Source organism: Schistocerca nitens, chromosome 1, assembly GCF_023898315.1.
Source record: "Schistocerca nitens isolate TAMUIC-IGC-003100 chromosome 1, iqSchNite1.1, whole genome shotgun sequence".
In the NCBI taxonomy this organism is placed as follows: domain Eukaryota; kingdom Metazoa; phylum Arthropoda; class Insecta; order Orthoptera; family Acrididae; genus Schistocerca; species Schistocerca nitens.
In genome coordinates this window covers 396,310,555-396,335,435 of record NC_064614.1, presented here as the reverse complement: position 1 = coordinate 396,335,435, position 24,881 = coordinate 396,310,555, and the positions used below count along the sequence as shown (strand labels likewise).

At 38.6% G+C, this 24,881-nt stretch overlaps 1 protein-coding gene across 1 annotated transcript; it reads left to right on the top strand.

Moving 5' to 3' along the window:
- The first annotated feature begins 1,181 nt into the window (after positions 1–1,181).
- On the top strand, positions 1,182–14,804 carry LOC126249479 (40S ribosomal protein S15Aa). Its single transcript, XM_049951135.1, has 4 exons — positions 1,182–1,305; positions 1,531–1,665; positions 1,753–1,918; positions 14,673–14,804. Exons 2-4 carry the CDS (start codon positions 1,533–1,535, stop codon positions 14,764–14,766), a joined length of 393 nt encoding a protein of 130 aa, XP_049807092.1. The 5' UTR covers positions 1,182–1,305; positions 1,531–1,532; the 3' UTR covers positions 14,767–14,804.
- The last annotated feature ends 10,077 nt before the right edge of the window (positions 14,805–24,881 follow it).

The window sequence follows — 24,881 nt, the reverse complement described above, 5'->3', positions numbered from 1 at the left end:
TTTTTGCCTGTTTGCTTTGGTCTCTAAGGGCGGTTGCTGATTTTTTAATCCCTTGTGCTACCCATGTGTTTGTCTTGTCACTGACTTTTATTCTTTTTAACCGGAATATTACATCGTAGTAATATTTATAATCACTGAGAAAACTGTCATACTTTTTGTCTGCATGAGCACTTTGTTCTGTGCCCCACTGCACATTTTTAGCATACTGTTAAATACCCTTATTTTGCTGCATTAATAAGTTCACTTTGTACATATTTTTCAGTGACCGTGTATTTCTTATTGTTCTCATTCCTTATAATCATTTTAAAAGCCATATGGTCAGAAAAGCCTGTATCTGTTACTTCAACATTGTACTCACAGCTTTGTTTGTTGGTAAATATCTGATCAAGTGTTGTAATTTCCTGCACTGTAGGTTGCATGTTGTATGTGTTAAACACATTTAATAATTGTATTGTTCTTATTACTTTTGTTAAAATTAATGTTAAAGTCACCAAGAACTATTGTGCATTTTGACCTGCCTCTCAATTCATTTAAAAGATCATCTATATAATATAAGAATTAGGTAATGTCACCTGATTGGGGCTTATAGATGCAAACAATGATAGCTTGACATTCTGTATGTTCACAAATACAACATTCAAAATCTTTTTCTGCTTACTTCACCTTGCTAAGTTTTTTGCCTCCTTAGATTTAACATTACTTCTAACATAGATGCATAAACGTTCACATTTATAAGTTTCGCTGCAAAAGCTACTTATTAAATCAAAGTCTGGTATATTTGCTGCACAAATCTGTGTGTCCTAAAGCCAATGCTGACTGATACACAGCACAGAAAGGTATTCGAGTCATCACAGAACATTTGCAATCTCACATGAAAAGAAAGCACAATTACAAAACGAAGACTAACAGGATACAAAAGTGAGATATAACAGGAATGAGACTGCCGAATATAAGTTAATTATCGATGTAAGCAGACGATGACGCCAAAGCTTACTTCGCGGTAAAGCTTGCGGGGACGCGACGATTCGTTGACTGCCAGTGTGGATGTCGTCATTTGAAATGCATTTTGGAATATTTTGATCTGACGTGTCGTGACGGCCAGTGTGAATCAGCCTTAACAGGGTTCCAAATTAATTATATGGTCTGTTAGAACTTTACATCGATTACTCTCATTCTAAATAATTATTATCTTTGACTATCGAAAAGTGTTGTGTCTTTGGTAACTACACTCAAGAACTTCCTTTTTCCTGTGTATGTAGCGAAGGTGCGTGTGAAACACGTTGAATGGTGAAGTTTATATCGGAGGTAATCAATCAGGAGATATTAATTGTATCTTTTTGTGATATTAGTGGTATATGTACATTGTTTCGTGGGAAGATCTGTACAGTAATATCATTATATTCTACGTTTGTAATCTCAACAGTGTCAATACTTTGTGCTGCTGCTTGTGTTTACAGTGTGTAACAGAGGTTAATGATAATAATTCTAAGTTTACTGTATGTTCATTTACTTATACACTTAAATTTTCAGCAATGGTGCGCATGAATGTTTTGAGTGATGCTCTCAAATCAATAAATAATGCTGAGAAGAGAGGTAAAAGGCAGGTCTTAATCAGGCCTTGCTCCAAAGTCATAGTGAAGTTCTTGACTGTCATGATGAAGCATGGTAAGCAGCGAATTACGGACTCTTGATTTAGTTAACTGGTTAATGAAGTGATGAATATCAAATGTTCATTCGAAACGTATCTTGTAGGTTACATTGGAGAATTTGAAATAGTGGATGACCATCGCGCTGGGAAGATAGTAGTAAATCTTACTGGAAGATTAAATAAATGTGGTGTCATATCGCCTAGGTTTGACGTACCAATAAATGATATTGAGAAGTGGACGAATAATCTGCTTCCATCTCGACAGTTCGGGTAAGTTCAGGTTTTTAGTACTTTTTTAGTTTGAGACACCAATATCTAAATGATTGTGGGTAAAGTGAACTTCCAACAACAACAAATAAATTAGTTTGCTGATTTTTTGTTTCGCGGTTAACTTAGTGTAAGCCATCATTGGTGAAGGTAAACTGAACATATGTGGACTCCTCGCTTTACTTAAATTATACCGTGATCGGTCACACGCCCAGTAGATCAAGGTACATAGGGCGTCTCCCTCATGCCTTTTTCAATTTGATGTACCATATAATTATTCGTTATACTTGTTGGTTTGTGTAGCTTGTTTTTGAGTGAAGTACCTAGTAGTATGGCAGCTCATGACAAAAATTTAACCTTCCAACCTGTCCTGGATTTGGGGTGCTACTACACAGATAAGTTTGCAAGAGTGTGGTAATTGACCCTGCCTCCAAACTCTCTACTGTGGTGATGCTCTGGTGTAGCCTGAAGTGTAGGATAGGTGGGAAAATTGACAGTCTTGTTCAGAGTTGGCAAAGACAATGAATGTGGATGTTGAGAAAAGGTTTTGGAAAAGACATCTCTTGTTACATGCCTTCTTGCCTAAGTTCATGTTAAAATTTGACAGACTTTCTCCTTTGTAACACACTTCTCGCTTTAGAAACGAAAGCTGCCCAGAAAATTTGATAAACCTGTATTAGAAAAGTCAAGTCTCTACATAGTTTGATGCATGACGTGAATACCTATAATCTGTGAAATATGGCTTTATTAATGTGTGTCGTATTTGCTCCCAGTTGTATTGTTGTGGCGCAGTCCTTGTTTATGCCTCAGTGGCCATAACTTAAGACATAGATAAAGCGTAGCATGTCTATAGTTTGTTTGCTTTCTTTTTATAAATAGCCTTGGTAAGTTGTACAGGGTTTTGTCTGTCATGAATAATTAGTTTATCTTACTGGGCATTAAACTTATAAGGTGGTGGTTCTCGTGACTCGCCCGTATTTATTTGCATATGAGCCTTGTGACCAATAGCTATGAGAGGCAAGAATAAGTAAAACTGCATCTCTGGCCTCAACGAAGTGTTTATTTACCATGGCTGGTGAGTCAGTTAGGTACTGCTGTTCTCCAGCGGTAATTGAACTGTTCCACCAGTTTACATCATAGCTCTAAAACTATTGATTTTTCAGTAGCCACCATATGTACTGATTTCTGCTGATGCTATGTGCCACTGCGTTAGGGTCGACAGAAGCGTCCGATCCCACCCGTCTGCTTTCACCCGTGACGTAAGGGTGTTGGGGTGTGTGACATCATGACAGTGCGGAGTTTGGTTTGTGAGTTTGGCGTGTCTGTAGAGGTTCGTTTGAGCAGTTACCAGACAGTGCCAGGCAACAGGCTGTACTGCGCATGTGCAGCTACGATGACGTAGGCAGCCCGTGCGTGGTGCTTGCTCTGCTCATACAATTTTCGTTGAATTTCTGGTGGAATTTCGTGGTGGGGCATCACGTGACCATGTGCAGCCCTGCGGCATGTTGTTGAGAGGACATACAGAGTTGTACTTAGAGCATTTGTTTTATCATATCCCACCCAAATAAAGGATACAAATCAGGAAGCATTTCTTGGCAAAATATCATCAAAATTAGACTCCACAGCTCGAAGTACCATAACATTTTGCTATGGGGTGAATTTGACAAATTGTTTTTCAAATTCATATCTGCAGTATTGTTATGTAGCTTTTCCAACAGGTTTACATCTACACAGCAGTGCAAAAAGCTAGTATGATAGAATACAAATTTCTTGGAGGGGGGGGGGGGACAGTTTCTTGTGTAGCTTACACCGGAATAAAGGACAATAAATTTCACGGCTATTTCAAAATGTCCAAAAAATTAACAAAGTTGTCTGTGAGGCAAAGAAACTGTACAACTGACAGTTTATATTCTACTCTAGGATTAAATATGAAGCCATGTGCAGAGTTAAAACGATAAAACATGGTATGCTGCTAGTCTACATTTTACCATAGAATGTCATTCTATAACTTTAAGACGTAAACACAAATTTAAGAAATAACGTCAGGCCTAGAGGAAGTACTAGACAAGTGCCTTGTGATCGAAAAACACTGTCACAGAAGGGAGATTTGTAAAATTCTGCTACAACTGTCATATTTGAAACAAAATATTTAGTTGAAAACTACTGACCAAATTTGCCTAATTAGTCAGCTTCAAGTAAATGTTTACTTATATTCGTACGTATGTAGCATTAAGAGATCTTAGTGTCATAAAAGGAACAGGACATCAGAGATTTCTCCAGCCAGCATGGGAATGTCATAAACCATAGTAAAATGCTCCATTCTGCTCTAATTGCACATTTCTATGTCCAGATGCTCTCTTTAAGTACCTATATTCAGATTTTCATGTAGTTTTCATGCTACCAGTTTTCTCAGAGGTCCAGTACTGTATTCTCATGTTTGGTTCTTTAGTATGGTATAATGTCATTCGTCCCAGAAAATGAAAATTTGCACTTGAAATTGAATGAAGTTGAAAGTAGCCAATAGTGCAGAATGAAACACTTCGTTCCAAATAAACTAACTGCCTCAGCAGAAAAAAATTAATAGAAGCATATTTCTCTACAAAACAGACAGAAATAGCTTCATTAAGACATTAATGGTTGATTACTAATCACATGGAAATAATATAAAATCAGAAAATTGAAACTACTAACTTATTTTGGTCTTTCATGGTTCTGAGAATGTATATTAATTCACTTGATGGCTCACGGCCACAAATCTATTTTGATTTCATTTGACATAGGAGCTGTAAACGAAGAGACCAGCAATATTTCGAAGACCAAACACACACGGGTCACGTGGGGAAGGATCTCCCTCCCCCCCCCCCCCACTATAACTCAGCTTGCTCTGCGCATGTACGAATCTGGCAGCTTGGGCGCACCAGAAAAATTTTTCCGGGTAGCATCTGGCTACTTGCTGCTACTGCTCATACACCAAACAGCCACGCTTCAAGTAGCCAGAAGCGGGAGGAAGGCACTGCTCATACGCGAATTCAGCTCTGCGCATGCGCACAAGCCCGCTGGCAACTGCTCATGTCATCGTGTTGTTGTTTGTTGTGCCCTCTGGTGGTATGTTTAGGGCTTTCGTTTGTGTGGTGTAATGGGCTTAGTTTGTCTTGCTCATTATACAGATTTGTTAGTGTTGGCTGTGTTTGTAGTGGAATTCGTTTCAGTGAGTTAACGCTTTAGTGGTTTAGTGTGAAGGTTAATTTACTGTTGTTTACTGTAGGTCGTCTGGTAATTTGAGTAAAGTAATCGGTTGTTGTTTTTGTTCAGGAATGGATATGAAGGATAAAATTAATAGCGCACATCTGCGTGAAATAATGGGAAACACCGCTTTGTAGCTGATAAAGTTTTTACAGCTGTTTGGGTTAATTGCCGAGATCGCGAAGTGCTCCATTTGTGGGCAAGAAATGAAGTTGACTAAAGTTCCGGCATCTCGGACCAGGGACGGTTATATGTGGTGCTGTTGAAAGGATGACATTTCGCATTCCATACGGTGTGGTTCCAGGTTCGAGAAGTCTAGGTTGGGCATGCGTGAGATTGTACTGATGACTTATTATTTTTGTTATAGATCCCCACGCAGTATTTGCGCGTATGAGACTGGTGTGAGTGAGAGAACTGTGCTTGATTGGTTTCCTTTTTGCCGTGAAGTGTGTTCTGAGTTTATTAAGTACAGGGGTAAGTTGGGGGGGGGGGGCATGGGGTTGTTGTGGAGGCGGACTAGTCACAGTTTGGGAAAAGGAAGTATGGGAGGGGTAAGTCTGTGGTTGGTGACTGTGCATGGGGGGGGGTTGTTGGGAAATACGGAAGCGTCCGATCCCGCCCGTCTGCTTTGACCCATGACGTCACAAATATGGCTGAAACGACCATAAACCACGATTCCAATATGGCGCATATAAAGTCGGTACGTACACATTATGAGGACGAAAATACATCGAGAAACAAACACACACTTTCCACAAAAAGCCAAATTACACTAACGGGAAATGGGGTGTTTTTGGTGGGGGTAAACTAGATATAAACAAATTTAGACACCAACCCCGATGAAAAACCGACATCACAAAACTCCCCAAATATCACTAAACACAATATCATCTGGAATCTGACACTTCCCTTGACCTATATAGCTCAACAGTAGCTCCCGATCCCATAAATTAGGGTCAAACACTTCCCTTGGCCTATATAGCTCAAAAACATCTCCCGATACCAATATCAACATACACAGCCACACATTGGGATCAAACACATCCTTTGACCTGCGGACTGTTAATTTTATCCGTCATATCCATTCCTGAATGAAGACAACAACCGATTAATTTTACTAAAATTACCACACGATGTACAGCGAACAACACTAAATTAACCTTCACACAAAATCGTTAAGTCACTGAAACGAATTCCACTACAAAACACAGCCGACACTCTAACAATTCTGGGTAATGAGCAAAAGCAAACTGAGCCCATTACACCACACAAACGAAAACCCTGAACATACCACCAGAGAGCACAACAAACCACAACACGACGACATCTACAAAAATTTCACACTCACAAACCAACCTCCGCTCCGTCATGACGTCACACATGACAACACCCTTACGTCACGGTTCAAAGCCGACGCGTGGGATCGGACACTTCTGTCGACCTGGCTGTTGTTCCGGGCAGGGTGGGTGTTCTGAATGTGTTTTTAGGGTCGTGGAAGGGAGGTTTAAGGCGGAATTAGTGGGGTTAATTGAGGAGTATATAGAACTGGGGTCCACAATAGTTTCAGGTGCATTTTCTTCATATAGGGGGTTGGGTGAGAGGGGATCCAATCATTTTATCATTAACCATAGCTTAGAGTTTAAAAATTATGAGATGGGGCTTGCACAAATACAATAGAGGGGATGTGGGGGGCTGTTAAGTCAGTTGTTGGGAGGGGGAAGAGGCGCTCTTACAACCTTCAGTCTCATTTAGATGCGTATTGTTGGCGGAAGGGTGTCCCTGGGGGCTATTGTGTTTTTCAGGGGTTTTTAAGGGCTGTAAGTAAAATGTATAGGCCGAAAGTGATTAGTTAGGGTTGGTGGGTGGTTTATTTAGTGTTTGTGGGACGGGGGGGTGTTGGTTTGTGTTTTTGTTGTGGAGGATCTATTTTGTTGAGTTGTAGTGTGTGATTGAGAATTTTGTATGTTGCATTTAGTTTTTGTTTATGGGTTAATTTTGGGGTGAGGTGTGGGTGGGTCATTTCTTTTGGTTGAGTATTTTTTCATTGGTTTGGTTTGTGTGTGTGTGTGTGTGTGTGTGTGTGTGTGTGGCCAACCTAGTTTGTGGCACCGGACCTTTTTTTGTTTAGTGTATGTGCTGGGGTCGAGGGAAGTGTCTTATTGCAATGGGTGGTTGTATCTGTTGGTATTGGTATCGGGAGATGTTTTTGAGCTATCTAGGTCAAGGGAAGTGTTCGATCCCAATTTATGTGATCGGAAGCTGCTGTTGAGCTATATAGGTCAAGGAAAGTGTCCGATTCCAGATGATATTGTGTTTAGTGGAATTTGGGGAGTTTTGTGTTGTCGTTTTGCGAGGTTTTGTATGGTGTTTGGTGTCTATAAATTTGTTTATATTTAGTTTGTCCCCACCCAAAAACCCCCAATTTCCTGCGCTTGTCCCGTTAGTGTCATTACGCTTTTTGTGGAACGTGTGTGTGTGTGTGTGTTTAGATGTATTTTTGTCTTTATTATGTGTATTTAACGACTTTATATGCGAAACTTCCTGGCAGATTAAAACTGTGTGCCCGACCGAGACTCGAACTCAGGTCGAGTCTCAGTCGGGCACACAGTTTTAATCTGCCAGGAAGTTTCATATCAGCGCACACTCTGCTGCAGAGTGAAAATCTCATTCTGGACTTTATATGCGCCATATTTGAATCGTGGTTTATGGTCGTTTCCACCATATTTGTGACGTCATGGGTCAAAGCAGACAGGTGGGATCGGACGCTTCTGTATTCAACATATTAGGGGTTTTGATCCTTTTAAAAAATCTAACATGTGCAGCATGTTATTGGAGTGCAGGTCATAAGTAAAGTTGCTCAGAAATTAATAGTCAAAATCACAACAAGATGTAATCTGGTGGTATCTACTGATATTATCTCCTCGGCAGGTCTTGTTGCTGTTATTTATTGTTACCACAGTCAGGCACTAAAATGCTCATTCGCAACTCACGTGGTAAATAGTCTCTGATAGTCAGATTAAAAATTGTGTTGGGTTCAGAGCCAAGTAACATTTTTGAAGGGAAATGCTTTTGCCTATGACAGCTTTACTTTAAAAAAAAAATTGGCACAAATGTTTATACACTAACCATAAATACTATGAAAACTATTACTGTAAACAAGTTCAAATACAGTTGAAGTTTGTAAGTTTGTAGGATTTATCATCAATTTCACCTGTGTTTCATAAAACTTTCACGTTTCACTAAGAGCTATAGCTTGTCCTTGTGGCAGTCCTTTACTTTCTTGCAATCGCTTGCTATCCCACCATGTGAGTCAGATGTCACAAGATTGTTCAAGCAGTCTCGATAGTATTGAGCTCTCCAATGTATTGTGAGAGTTTTGGTGAGGTGGTGTAATGAAAGGTTGTGCAGAAATTAGGTTTGTATGTGGATGATTTTTCTTTTAAAAAAATGTTGGTTGTGTTGAATGGTCTGGGGCTTCATTCAAATGCTTATTAGATTGTTCTGTTAAAGGTAGTGGCTTATAGATTCTGTGAAATTCAGTAATGGTGGAAAAGGTTAGGAATATAAACCCTCGTGTTAAAGTTCCTGATCCGTACAAAATCTCACTTTAGGATGACAGAACAATATGCACAAGGTGACTAACAGTGGTATAAGTTAAACAGTGGAAAGTCCATGATGGACTAACAACGTGAAAAGGATATATTGCTACTCATCACATAGAAGAGATATTAAGTCGCAGACAGCCACTATGAAGAGACTGCTAAACGTTTTGCTTTTGGACAAAAAAAGATCCTTCAGAAGCAGAAAATGCAGGCTACTTTCTATACCTGTGCGGTCCAACTGTGAGCTGCACATTTGTCTGCCGAGAGCAACAATCCAGGGTGGGTGGTGCAGCTGAGGAGGAGCAGGGGATGTTGAGGCGAGGGATGGAGGTAGATGTTGCGCTGTTGCGGGAGTGAGCAAGGATGTGAGGGGGCATTATAGTGCCGCTAGATGCAGGGTTGAAACGCTGCACTGGAGGAGTGGGAAAGGTTGAGGAGAATTGTGGAGAAAGGGAAAAGCGAATAGGTGCATTAGTTGAATAGGTGTACATAGTGTTAGTGGGAGTGCGTATGGGGGGGGAGGACAGGAACTAGTTGAAGGTTGAGAGGCCAGGGTTGTTAAAGAGTGAAGGATATGTTGTAGGGAGAGTTCCCACCTGCAAAATTCAGAAAAGTTGGAAGGATCCGTATAGTGCAGGCTGTGAATCAGCCATTGAAGTGGAGCACATAAAGTTTGGTAACCTGTCCAGCTACTGGCAGTCTACCTGTCTTGGCCACAGTTTCAGTGTCCATTCATGTGGTTGTGGTTGTCGTGCCCACATAGAAAGCAGCACAGTGGCTGCAGTGTAATTAGTAGATAGCATGGCTTTCATAGGTAGCTTTGCCTTTGATGGGATAATAGATGCCTGTGATCGGACTGGTGATGGTGGTTGTGGTGGTGGTGGGATGTATGCAACATGTTTTGCATCTAGATCTACTGCAGGGATATGGACCATGGAGTGCAAGGAGTTGGTAGCATGCATGGAGTAGGGATGAAAAGAGATACTTGTGTATGTTTGGTGGGCAATGGAATAACACTGTGTGAGGGTGAGGAGGATAATGGGTAGGATATACTCCACACGTCAGGGCAGGAGGAGAGGTAGTCGAAAACCGGGCAGAGAATTTGTTTAGCAATCTTTCCATTGTCTTTCTATGACTCAATTCCTTTGTGTGGTATCAGTCTCTGCATTTCATCTTTCATAGTTATTGTATAACATCACAATGACTACACTGTTACTATGATAATTATAGAGGTGGTGAATGGCCTGTGTTGAAGTTCATAAACATTCAGCAGGAAATATATCTTCAGGGTGCATTGTGCAGAGGTCCTCATCCAATGATTACTCACAATACTGCATGAATAAGGTTGAAAGTTTTTCCTCGGTGTACTTAAACCAAATACTAAGATAACAGATGTTTTAAAATATGGAAGGTGTGCAGAATGCACTGAAACTTGCACTGCTGATACCATCTATCTTCTTTGATGCATGATGTCAAAATAGGGAACACAAATTGCCCATTTGAGTCCAATGTGTGTAAAATTCTCACTGCATCTGTTGGCTTCAATTCAAAACAAAACTTGTCTGTCAGCTTACCCTTATCTCTGTTCAGTGTTGGGTGACAGCTGGTATGGTTGTTGCCGTTTTTCAATTGCAAATCACTGCTACAACACTTAAAACGATGTCTGTATGGAACTATGCCTACACTGAGACTTTGCTGTGGAAATGTAAACGGTGTGTGGTTATTTGTGGAAAATGTGTGGAGCAGTAAAGTAAAGTAAGTCTTTGCTTGGAATTGGTGGCATCGTCAGTCACATACATAATAGCTCACTGAAACAGGGCATTTTTTTCTGATAAATTGAAATATGCTATTGCATAAGGGGGGGGGGGGTAGTTCTGATGCCGACAACTACCACCCAGTCTCACTTCTGACAGCTTTTTCTAAAATTCTTTGGTCCCTTATTGTTCTTAATATATGCCACCCTATAGTCATGAAGATGCAAAGCTAGTTCTTCTTGCTGGTCATAAAAGTACAGTAAACACACCCAAATAACAAGAATTAGCTGAGGAAGTTTTAAATAATGTGTGTCAGAAAATTATTAAGTGGTTCTCTGCAAATTGACTCTCATTAAATTTTGATAACTGTATATGCAGTTCTGTATAGTAAATGGCACAACACCATTAACAAATATAGGGTTTGAACAGAAGTCTGCTTTATGGTTATTGCGAATTTTGGTGATCAAACACGTCAGTAAATTAGCTTACTATATCTATTTTCGCTCATTATTTTCATATGGCATCATAGTTTGGGTAGTTCATCGTTAAGGAAAAAGTATTCATTGCACAAAAGTATGTTATCAGAATAATGGATAAAACCCAGCCAAGATCATCTTGACATTTATGTAAGGAACTGGGGAATATATATTCATAAGCAAATTGCTTATGAAATTTGTTATTAATAACCCATCCTACTTCAAAAGCAGTAGAAATGTACATAGCTAAAACACTAACAAGGGAACCTCCCCATCGCACCCCCCTCAGATTTAGTTATAAGTTGGCACAGTGGATAGGCCTTGAAAAACTGAACACAGATTAATTGAGAAAACAGGAAGAAGTTGTGTGGAACTGTGAAAAAATAAGCAAAATATACAAACTGAATAGTTCATCATACGATAAGCAACATCAAGGAGACTGGGAACGCAGGAGCGCCGTGGTCTCATGGTAGCGTCAGCAGCTGCGGAATGAAAGGTCCTTGGTTCAAATCTTCCATCGAGTAAAAATTTTAATTTTTTATTTTCAGTTTATGTGACAAACTCTTATGTTTTCATCACTTGTTTGGGAGTGATTATCAGATCCACAAGAAAACCTAAATCGGGCAAGGTAGAAGAATCTTTTTACCCATTCGCCAAGTGTACAAGCTAGGTGGGTCGACAACATATTCCTGTCATGTGACGCACATGCCGTCACCAGTGTCGTATAGAATATATCAGATGTGTTTTCCTGTGGAGGAATCGGTTGACCTATGACCTGGCGATCAAATGTTTTTGGTTCCCATTGGAGACACACGTCCTTTCGTCTACTAATCGCACGGTTTTGCGATGCGGTCGCAAAACACAGACACTAAACTTATACAGTGAACAGAGACAATGAACGAATGGACAGATAATAACTATGCAAAAATAAAGAAAGTAAAATTTTCATTCGAGGGAAGACTTAAACCAAGGACCTCTCGTTCCGTAGCTGCTCACGCTACCACGGGACCACGGCGCTCCTGAGCCCACAATCTCCATGATGTTGCCTATGTGGCCCATGGACTACTCAGTTTGTATATTTTGTTTATTTTTTCACAGTTCCACACAACTTCTTCCTGTTTTCTCAATTGATCTGTGTTCAGTTTATCAAGACCTATCCACTGTGCCAATTTATAACTAAATCTGAGGTGGGTGCGATGAGGAGGTTCCCTTGTAAGAGAAAAGCTGATCTTCACTACTTTGGGTTAAATTTATCTTTGGTCACTTATCAAATAGCGTCCAAAGTTTGATGGCTAGACAATGAACATTTAAAAACAAATTAAAAGAATTTCTGAATGACAACTTCTACTCAGTAGATGAATTTTTAGGTATAAATTAATAATCTTGCGACTAAAGTTTGAAATATGGCATATAAAGACATCTTTCATTAAACTGACACATTCCACAGCACTACAAAGTTTCGTATTCATGCTCTGTGGTACAAGCATTAATCTGATCATCTCTCAAAGCTACCCTTCATTTTCTACTGCATTCCTTTCCCCCTCCATTTCAGTCAATTATTGCCTCATGCTACTTTTGAAACTCTCAAAAACCAGTGGTTCTTTCAACTTATCCAGGCCCCATCCCCTTAATTTTCTAAATTTTTTGCAGTTTCTTCAGTTTTAATTTACAGTTTGTAATCAATAAATTGTAGTCAGGGTCCACATCTGTCCCTGGAAATTATTTACAGTTTAAAATCCAGTTGTGAAATTGTCTTACCATTATATAATTAATTTGAAACCTTCCGGTGTTTCTAGATCTCTTCCACATATACAACCTGATTTCGTGATGCTTTAACCAAGTAGTAGTGATGATAAAATTATGCTCTGTGCAAAATTCTTCCAGGTAGCTTCCGCCTTCATTCCTATCCCCCAGTCCATATTTACTTACTTTTTTCCTTCTCTACCTTTTCTTACTTTTGAATTCCAATCCCCTATCACAATTAAATATTCCCGTCCCTAACTATCTTGGTAATGTCTTTTATTACCTCATCAGACCTTGCTTCAATCTATTCACAATCTGCAGAGCTAGTTGGCATATAAACTTTGTGGGGTGTCGGCATCCTGTCTACTTTCGCTACAATAATGTGTTCATTATGCTATTCATAGTCGCTTACCCGCATTCCTGTTGTCTTATTCAGTATCAGACCTACTCCTGCATTACCCGTATTTGTTTTTAAATTTATAGTCCTGTACCCATCTGACTATTGTAACATAACATGTTAATAGACCCTGGTGTAGGAAAAGTAGTTGTATTACAATGTATGTTAATACATTGCCCTCTGAGATTCTTAGCAAGGCAGCAATGTACATTTTGGAACTCTTTAACTGAGCAATTTTATTCCTCTATGTGAATATCCAGGCTTAAAGAGATTAGTTGTGGTTATTTATTCATAGGACAAATGCGTAGGTTGAAGAAAGTGCACAGATGGGCAAATTTCAGAGGGGGAGGGGGATGAATAGTGATTTCAGTGGGGGGGGGGGGGGGGGAGAAAATGAATAGTGAGACGGGTTGGGATGTGAAGTGAGATGGAGATGGTTGGATGGGGTTAGGATTGAAAAAGGAGAGTGGTGTACTCAGGGACGAGTGCAGAACAAGTGCTATACAAGTACATGGTTGTAGCTGTGGGTAACAGGCTAGTGTTACAATTTATTCTAGCTATAAAACTAATTTAAGATATCTTTGTTGTCACTTTGATCACTTTGGTGGGGTTTTGTGTTCATTATTCTGTTATTAACTTGAAGACTTCTTACCATCATGTACACTAACTGCACAACTTGCCTGCATGCATTGATGGTTGACCCAGTGCAGTTTGGGAGGACACTTGAAATTGTTGCCCTATTTCTGCTGGCCCATCACATTATTTTATCCAGTTAGTTTTAACACATCTAATTCACTGCCTGTGGTGTAGTGCCACCCAGAAAGATGTTCCATGTTAGCCTCAGCTCATGTTAATACATTTATTCTTTGGAACAGAGTTCATCTAGTCAGCGTTCTCAGTTTCATGTGGAAGTTGCTAGTTGCCATTGTACCAAGCCGGTGTCAGCGTGCTTGCAGTGTTTAGTTAATGCATAGCAATTGATGGACATGAAACAACTGGAATGCTGAGTCATGCCAATAGCAGACACCAGCATGTGCTGTGCACACAAGTAGTCCACAATGGGATTGAACAACTGTTGTCAGAATAGCAGTCGACATGTTACCAATGCTCACATGTTACCAATGCTCTAGTGGCAAGTTAATGACTTAAACTAACAAGTAATACATAACTGACTGCAGTCTCTCTCCAAAGATACAGTTTGATGGGTGGACATAAAAAACAAACGATAGTTTGGAGCATTCCCCCCTCTGTTATACAGTAATTTCAGACAGATTTTTTAGATGTATCTGTTAGCAAGTTGGTGATGTTTGCTTTTACAGCCAATAGTTTACTTATTTTGGCTGAGTTGGATTAGACTATCTGCACAGTGTTGTTACTTTATAGTTACTAGTGTTGTTACTTTATAGTTACTAGTGTTGTTACTTTATAGTTACTAGTGTTGTTACTTTATAGTTACAAGTGTTGTTACTTTATAGTTACTAGTGTTGTTAGTTTATAGTTACTAGACAAAAATGTACTTCTAAGTAACTGTTCCTTTTTCAGGTATGTGGTACTAACTACTAGTGGAGGAATAATGGATCATGAAGAAGCGAGGAGAAAACATCTTGGAGGGAAGATATTGGGTTTCTTTTTTTAATGACCTGTGACTTGTGTCAATAAATTTGTTCCCATAAATTACTGCAGTTTTCAGTTCATTTCAATGCATTTAAAATTTAAAGATTTATCTCATTTAAAAGAAAGTGAAAAATAAGTTGGAACTAAGATTTAAATGCACACTTACATCATTGGAACATACATTGTTCCGTTGCTTCCCTTAGGTGCCATGGTGTTTAGTAATGAAAACGACTTACTTTCTCTAGGCAGATATAAAACTTCTGTTGAAACTGGAGCAAAATTGTTACACGTTGTCAAGAAATAACATAGGTAATCTAAAAATTTTTCTTAATTCATCAATTTCCTTCTTCACAAATATACTGTTTACAAATGCTGTACGTTCTTGCTGGTCTTTGTTAATGAGAGGGTCTCTCTTCCCTCCCTCTCATGTATCACTTTCACATGTCATTTTCCTCCTTTGATGACAAATTAAGTTGGCGCAGCAGTAGAGTGATTGGTGTTAAAGTGAGCTTTCAACCGGTTTTGGAAAAAAATATAAACAATACTGTAAATCATGAAATTAAAATATATCAATTTATGTTGCGGGGGGGGGGGGTGTAATATAAAAAAGGTGTAGTAGTTTCAGAATCTAAAACGACTTACTTACCAGATACATGATAAGCTGGACAGAAAAGTGGGAGTTAGAAAGAACAGGGAAATACATTTGTACAAAATAACAGAAGTATACCAATGGAAAAGAGCACATTTCAGTAAAATATTATTTCTGGCCTTCCTCTGTTACCACGAGTGTAGTGCATACTTAAGACAATAAACTTGTCCCATTTTAAATATGCCTGTGATACTGTTAGACTTGATTCAGGAAAATCCTCTCAGAAAAAAACCTGTACTGTGATTGCAAGAGGACTTACCTCAAAAATTGATAACAGCTTCATTAGTAAATTACAAATAGCAGTCTCACATACATATATTAAATGCAGTGGATCATGTATAGCAGTTAAATTGAGAAGTTGAACCAGGCAGAGGGAAGTAGACAATGTGGAAATACTATGCTGAAGCTAATTGTAAATATTTTTAGTTAAGAGGGGTGGGGGTGGCAACAGGCCTGAATATGTGAAATGCAGAAGGGTTATAATGACGATAGACACACACATAATATGCAGGAAACAGTCCTCTTGCAAGAGTCCTGCTGTTTTTCAGGTACACTTTTAAAGTTAAACATCAATGTGTTGAAACTGTGGGGTACAAAGACAAAAAGTTAAATCATTCAGGGAGTGCATTGGAGGTTGGGAGGGCACAAGATTTCTGCAGATGTTTTGTAGTCAAAGCTTTTTGGGAATAAATCATATTGTGGATGAAATCTTTTACAAATTTTGAATATAAATTAACAAGCTTTATTAGCAGAAGATGTTTGTTACCCAAAGCAATCATCCAGAACTTAACAAGTTTAATTACTATGTGAAAGGGTTTATTAAGGAGCAAGTCTTGTTTGTTGTGAGCTCTATGTCGTCCAAAGAACATTACATTAAAGATGTACTTGGCATTGTGGCATGCTAAGTAACTGGAGGCAGCAAAAAATCTACTCAACGAACCATGCCGTGAAATATTACTGTCGACCAGATGATTACTATAATAAAGTAAATAGATTTATTGATACTCTTGGTTTTTTTTAGAATAGTTTGTTAAAAATAAGATGTACCAAGTTGATTAATATCTGATCACATTTTGTAATTAAAGGCATGATAAAAGCCTTCTTATAAATTAGAGTTAATGAGCCCTGGTTTTGGTAGAAGTTGAGTTCTACAGGCATAAGAAGAATTGTCAATGAGTCAGGGGTTTGCAAACTTTTCAATGCTGAAGAGCAGTGACAAGGTAAATTATCAATGACAAACCTGGGCATGTGGTGATCCAGGTGCGAGATGAAGATGATTAAGCAATACCAGTACATCAAATCGAAAATTGAACAACAAGACTCAACATCAGTGAGCAAGATTTTGGCACAAAAAGTAGTACTACTATGTCACTATTAACTGGGCAAGACTGAAATAATAGAGGAAAACATTCTTTCTAGAGTAATACTTCTATAATAGGAGTAACTGGCAGTACTGACGTTACTACTCAATGTCAAAGACAAATGACTGTATAACGCAGAAACAGTACAGCCTCAGCGATACAGATAGCCATACTATACATGCAACCACAATGGATGGGTATCTATTGAGAGGCTAGACAAACGTGGTTCCTGAAGAGGGGCAGTAGCCTTAACAGTAGATGCACGGACAACAGTCTGGGTGACTGATCTGGCCTTGTAACATCAACCAAAACGGCGTTGCAGTACTGGTATTGGTAACAGCTGCTGAAAGCAAGCTCTACTGTATGGTTAAATGATGATGGCATCCTCTTGGGTAAAATATTCCAGATGTAAAACAGTCCCCCATTCATATCACCAGGCAGGGACCACTCAGAAGGATGTTGTTATTAGGAGAAACAAAATGGGTGTTCTGCAGATCGGAACTGTGGAATGTCAGATCCCTTAATCAGGCAGGTAGATTAGAAAATTTAAATAGGGAAACGAATAGGTTAAAGTTAGATATGGTGGGAATTAGTGAAGTCTTGTGGCAGGAGTAAAATGACTTCTGGTCAGTTGAGTATAGGGTTATGAATACAAAATCAAATAGGGATGATGCAGGAGTAGGTTTAAAAATAAATTTAAAAAAGGAACACGGGTAAGATACTACAAACAGCATAGTAAACCCACTGTTGTAGCCAAGATAGACACGAAGCCCATGCCTACACACTAGTACAAGTTTATATGCCAACCAGCTCTGCAGATGAGATGAAATAGTGAACACAGCAGAGGATTAAGCATGTAAAAAGATGAGGGCTAGTAGAAATCCTTGGGTAACATTTACAGGAAGTTTATCGTTAGCAGAGTGCTGTGTTGTGTGAGGGACAAATTGTTAGCGAAGGATTGGGGAAAGTGAACAACTTACTGGAATATCTAGACCCAGTAGATGCAGTGGAAAGATGACACACAGGCAGCACTAATGATAATTCTAATAATAATAAACATAGTAACATTGCCAGCGGGTCTTGCCTCACTAGAGAGGATGTTACATATGGAGGAAACAGGGTACAAAACGGACATTATAATAATCTTTCAGGGAATAGATACATAAATGGGAATAACAGAAATTAACATATTTGACAGCATTACTACCATGGAGAGGTAGCTTTTGGGGAGAGGCTCAGTGCTCTGAAGCAATACAAAATGAATTCTCTTGTAGCTTAATGAGATGTGATTAGGACCAAAATTCAACAGGTGTCTTCCTACATGAACGTAATGTGTGAACCAGAGAATATGTAAAATCGAAATTGACATTCATTGTAAGTAACATAACTGTGTAAGTTATTTTAGATTTTTGTAGTGATATATTAGTGGTAGAATACTACTTGTTGCAGAAAAATAAATAGTTTGATGCTTTCCCAGTGTTTCAACAAGCAATATTTGTAGTGGAAGGTTTAAATGTACCAATGATCTTAGGCACAGATTGGTTGTTGGACAATAGTGTATCATTTAACTTCCAGAATGGGACAGTGACATTCACATATGAACAGCAAGAGGACTTACCTGTAATACATGAGCAACACAACACAGCCACATTAGGACTCCGTTTGATTACAGAAGCTACACATGAAGAGGATGACAGGCACCAATCAGGGGCAGATGTGGAACAAGTGAATGAAACAGATATAACTGACAACACTAACAAATCAAATAATCTAAGTATCTATGAAAAGGATATGATTTTTATATTATGTAAAGATGTTTAAAGCTCACCCAAGTATTATTGAAGATTTTGTTTGTAGGTTGAAGATTGAATCTCACAACAAATTTTGGCAGAACCTACTCCATACCAGTATCGATGAAACTATTAGTACAGAAAGAAACTGAAAGAATGTTACTGTGGAACATTATAGAAATGTCTGATAGCTGTTACAATAATACATTAGTTGTTAAAAAAAGATGGTAATGAACATATAGTGTTTACTGCATGAACTGTAAATAAAATTAGAGAGCCAGAGATTGATAAAGCTCTCTATAATAGAGGAGCTGGTGCAAAATTTGAAGGAGTAAAGCATAGCTGCACACTGTACCTCATGGGAGGTTACTGGCAGATTGCCTCACTTGTATATTCATGGAAGTATGTGGCCTTCCTATTTGGAGGAAGATTATATCAGTTCCAAATGCTACCATTCAGCCTAAACATATGTCTCTATGTTTATAAGAGCTTTGAGTAAGGCAATATGCAATGCGTTATAAAGTAGTGTTGTTATATGTCATCAATATAGTGGTAATATCCATAACATGGAAAGAAAACCTGTGAATTCTGGATTAATTTTTCGTGGGATTAGGTCCCCAGATGTCATTAAATTGTCAAAATTGCAGTTTGGGAGAAACAAGGCATTAAGCCTGATCAATACAAATTAGGTGTGATACTGTACCCAGAATCAACTAAAAAAACCTCAATCATTTTTCAGGATGGTGGGACACCACAGAAAATCACTTGACAATTCAGTGCTTAAAGCACCAAGTCTTATGAAGTTATTAAAACAGAACTCAGTATGGTGATGGTATAAAAATTGCCATGAAGAATTTTCAAAAATGAAAGCACTGGCAGCATGCCAACTGCTGGTTCACCCGAATGTTGCTATTTTTCTTTTCATATGGTGGTGGATGTGTCGCATTATGGGTTGGGCTGCCACATATTTAAGGAGTATGTGACTCATCACACATTACAAAGAAGACCAATAGCTTTTGCTAGTAGAATGCTCATGCAACATGAAAGAAATTATAGTATTACAGGAAAGGAAATATCAGTAGTGTGACTGTCCAAGAAATTTAAATACTTGTTAGCAGGACACAAGACAGTAACAAGTACAGACCACAGTGTATTCACATTTCTATTAACACTTTCGTGGTTTTTACTCATTTTTTAGAATTTAAGTTACCTCAGCTATTACAGAGTCTGGTTCAGGTCAGGACTATAAATATGTTACTCAAAAATTCTTAACACATACCATATTTCCAAAAACAAAAAAAGTGGGAAACACATGGTACACTGATCATTTCTGGGACTGATTTTCTTCGGAATGAAATTGCTACCACTTAATAAAACACTTACTAGCAAGGCTCACTTCCTCCAGTATTTAACATTATTCAGTGGAGTAATAAATTTGTCATATTTCCCATCACATGTCCATGTTGAATTCATTATTTTCAATAAAAGTACATTTTGCAGGTTAGTGAACATTAGGTACTTTGCATGAAATTTGTGAAAGCAAGAAGCAAATCATACATTGCTGGAAGAATAAAAATTTTGTGTCCTTTTTTAAATTTTCTTTTGTGCTGCAAAACCTACATTCCTTTGGAATGTAACTTCCGACATTCACAAGCTTGACTTTCTCTGCCATGGGAGTGATACTTCTTGTGTTGGAACAGACAGCAGGCAATGGACCCTTCTTCACTCTGGATGAAAATAAACTCATTCGAAAAGGCATCTGGTCTGTTTTTCATCTTGAGAGTTTAAATAATATATAAGAGATGACGATGGATAAGTCAACAAAAAATAAAATAGGCAGTGCCACCATTTCACTGATCGCGTACCAGTCATTTATCTTTCTCTTAGCTAGTGAAAACAATCCAATCTACCCCTAGTACTGTTATAAACATGTACTTCTTCAGGACATGAAATGCTAATTGTTAATCCATCCTTTAGTTTTCTTCTGATGAATACAACATATTTCGAATTATATGCAGTGGTAAGGAGACAGACTGGTTTGCTATCTTGCCACTTAACAGCAGATATACGGTACCAGATTTGAAAGCAAACATGAATTCTCTGTGTGTTAGATAAGGTAATTTACTTCACAAAATTTCAGGTAGTCCTTTCCTGTTTCCTCTGACAATACTGCACCTATAAAGCCCTTTTTTCTCAATACTTCCCTTAATCTACATGTTATAAAGAAATTGTGAAAAGCAACAATTCCATTGGAATGGAAAAAAGGTTTACACAATTCCAACACAACTCTTTTGCACCTCTGACAGTCTTTGAATTCCCTTCCAGGTTTGCCTGTGTAAACTTAAGAATTTGAAATGAAACCTGTCTCTGAATCAGCTAGGCACCAAATTTTGTAACGTCTTTTTACGGATTTTATGGGCATGTACTGTTTTTAAGACTTGCTCTACTTTTGAATGCTACCACTGACTACAGCCAGTGAAGGAGAAGGGTGACAGACTTTCAAGCAGTTTTCATTTGTGCTGATATAAGTGATCTGATTTTATGCAACTTGTCATAACTTGAAACATTTTTTACTGGCTGAAACAAATTACCATTGCAGTGAAGGTTCTCTATTATTTTCGTATAGTAAGTGGCATAACATTAGATATTGCATTTACATTTAGATATGGATCTGAGCTTCAGGTAACTGAGAATGCCCAATATTATCATCATGCCCTGAAAAACTTTTAGTTCCAGAACTGTGAGCTCTTTCTACTGTGCATTATTCTTCTGTTCTGCATACAGATTTATGTGAAAGCAGATCTGCTGCATCATAGAATCATCAAATATTTGTCAAAATACACAAATTCATTGTCTGTCAAAGTGAAGTTTGTTGATCATTTTGATTCAAGTGCGGAAGGTAAATTTAGTCCTTCACAAAGTGTTACTTCATCATCCCATTCAGGATCTGTAGATTCAGCAGTTTCATCATTTTGTTCATAATTCTCTTCTGTTTCACTCGCAACACTGATGTTTTCATCTATCAGCAAATCAGGATGTAATACATCATTGTACCAATTTTGTTCTATAAAACGTTTCTAGTGAGGTGCTTGGAATAGACAAATGATCACAAATTAAATGTCTGGCAGTGAAAACAAAAAATTCCAGGCTTTCGCTGTTGCGCAGCTTCTGTAATGAAATTTATAGGTAATTGTTGTAAACCATGTGCTCTGCTTTTATTAGCACAAAAATTTACAGAATTTATTTCTTTGAAATAAGAGTACTACAATATTGCAACATAAAGGTACTATTCTCCCCACATGAACCATGGACCTTGCTGTTGGCAGGGAGGCTTGCTTGCCTCAGTGATACGTGTAGCCTGTCCTATATGTGAAACCACAAGGTGTATCTGTTGAGAGGCCCAACAAACATGTGGTTCCTGAAGGGGGGCAGCAGCCTTTTCAGTAGATGCAGGGGCAAGAGTCTGGATGATTGACTGATCTGGCCTTATAACATTAACCAAAATGGCCTTGCTATGCTGTACTGGGACCAGCCGAAAGCAAGAGGAAACTACACCTGTACTTTTCCGAAGGACATACAGCTCTACTGTATGGTCAAATGATGATGGCATTCTCTTGGGTAAAATATTCCAGAGGTAAAATAGTCCCCCAATTTGGATCTCCAGACAGGGACTACTCAGGAGGATTTCGTCATCAGGAGAAACAAAACTGGCATTCTACGGATGGGAACTGTGGAATGTCAGATCCCTTAATCGGGCAAGTAGGTTAGAAAATTTAAAACGGGAAATGGATAGGTTAAAGTTAGATGTGGGAATTAGTGAAGTCCAGTGGCAGAAGAAACAGGGCTTCTGGTCAGGTGAATACAGGGCTATACATACAAAGTCAAATAGGAGCAATTCAGGAGTAGGTTTAATAATGAATAACAAAATAGGAACACGGGCAAGGTGCTGTGAAAAGCATAATCAATGCATTATTTTAGACGAGGTAGACATGCAACCCACACCCACCATAGTAGTATAAGTTTATATGCCAACTGGCTTAGCAGATGAGGAGGAGAATGAGGAAATGTATGATGAGATACAAGAAATTATTCAGATAGTTAAAGGAGATGAAAATACAATAGTCATTGGGGACTGGAATTCGATAGTATGAAAAGGAAGAGGGGAAAAATAGTAGGTGAATGTGGGCTGGAGGAAAGGAATGAAAGGGGGCTCCATCTGGTAAAATTTTGCACAGAGCATAATTTAATCATAGCTAACACCTGGTTTAAGAATCATGAAATAAGTTTGTGTACCTGAAAGAGACACCAGAAGGTTTTAGATTGATTATATTATATAAAGACAGATTTTGGAACCAGGTTTTAAATTGTATAACATTTCCAGGGGCAGATTGGACTCTGACCACAACAGAAGATTGAAATTGAAGCAACTGGGACTGGGATAAACTGAAAGAATCGGAGGTTGTAGAGTGTTTCTGCAGGAGCAGTAGGGAACAGCTAATAATAACAGGGGAATGGAATAAGGTAGAAGAAGAATGGGTAGCTTTGAGAGATGAAATAGTGAAGGCAACAGAGGTACAAGTAGGTAAAAAGATGAGGGCTAGTAGAAATCCTTGAGTAACACAAGAGATATTAAAATTGATTGATGAAATGATAAAATATAAAAATGCAATAAATGAGGTAGGTGAAAGGGAATACAAATGTCTAAAACATGAGATCGACAGGAAGTCCAAAATGACTACACAGGAATGGCTAGAGGACAAATGTAAAGATGTAGAAGTGTGTATCACCAGTGGTAAGATACATGTTGCATACAGGAAAATTAAAGGCCTTTGGAGAAAAGAGGACCACCTGTATGAATATCAAGGGCTTGGATAGAAAACCATAGGACTATGCAAAGAAGGAAAAGCAGAAAGATGGAAGGAGTATATAGAGGATCTATACAAGGAAGATGTACTTCAGGGCAACATTATAGAAAAGGAAGACGACGTAAATGAAGATGGAAGGGACATATGATACTGCATGACGAATTTGACAGAGCACTGAAAGTATTAAGTCAAAACAAGTCCCTGAGAGTAGACAACATTCCGTTAGAGCTACTGATAGCCTCGGGAGAGCGAGCCATGACAAAACTCTTCCACACGGTGAGCAAGATGTATGAGACAGGTGAAATACCCACAGACTTCAAGAAGAATATAGTAATTCCAATTCCAAACAAAACAGGTGCTGACAAGCATGAAAATTACTGACCTACCAATTTAATTAATCACGGCTGCAAAATACTAACATGAATCCTTTACAGAAGAATGGGAAAGCTGGTAGGCTCGGTTAAGATCAGATTGGATTCTGGAGAAATGTAGGAACATGTGAGGCAGTACTGACCCTAGGACTTCTCCTAGACGAAAGATAAACCTATGTTTATAGCATCTGTAGACATCAGTTTGATGATGTTGACGGGAATACTCTCATTCAAATTCTAAAGGTGGCAGGGGTAAAATACCTCAGTGAAATGCTGTTTACCCTGATGTTACTCAAATTGTATATTTAGGAAGTAGTAAAGGAAACAAAAAAAAAAAAAAATTGGAGTAGGAAATAAAAGTCTAGGAAGAAGAAATAAAGACCTTGAGGTTTGCTGATGATATTGTAATTCTGTCAGCAACAGCAAAGGACTTGGAAGAGCAGCTGAACAGAATGGACAGTGTCTTGAAGGGAGGATATAAATTAACATCAACAAAAGTGAAACAAGGATAATGGAATGTAGTCGAATTAAGTCGGGTGATGCTGAGGGAATTAGATTAGGAAATGAGATACTTCAAGTAGTAGATGATTTTTGTTATCTGGGAAGCAAAATAACTGATGAAGGTCGAAGTAGGGAGGATATAAAATGTAGACTGGCAATGGTTAGAAAAGCGTTTCTAAAAATGAGATTTTGTTAACGTAAGAGTTAAGTGTCAGCAAGTATTTTCTGAAAATATTTGTATGGAGTGTAGCCATGTATGGAAATGAAATATGGACGATACAGTTTGGCAAGCTTTTGAAATGTAGTGCTACAGAAGAATGCTGAAGGTTAGATGGGTAGATCACGTAACTAATGACGAGATAATGAATGCAATTGGGGAGAAGAGAAAATTGTGGCACAACCTTACTAGAAGAAGGGACTGGTTGGTAGGACGCATTCTGAGGCATCAAAAGATAACTCAATTTAGTTGATGTGTAAAAATCGTAGAGGGAGGCCAAGAGATGAATACAATAGACACATGTTTTTTTGGTTTGTGGGGCGCTCAACTGCGCGGTCATCAGCGCCCTTACAAAGTCCGGGCTGGGAATCGAACCCGGGACC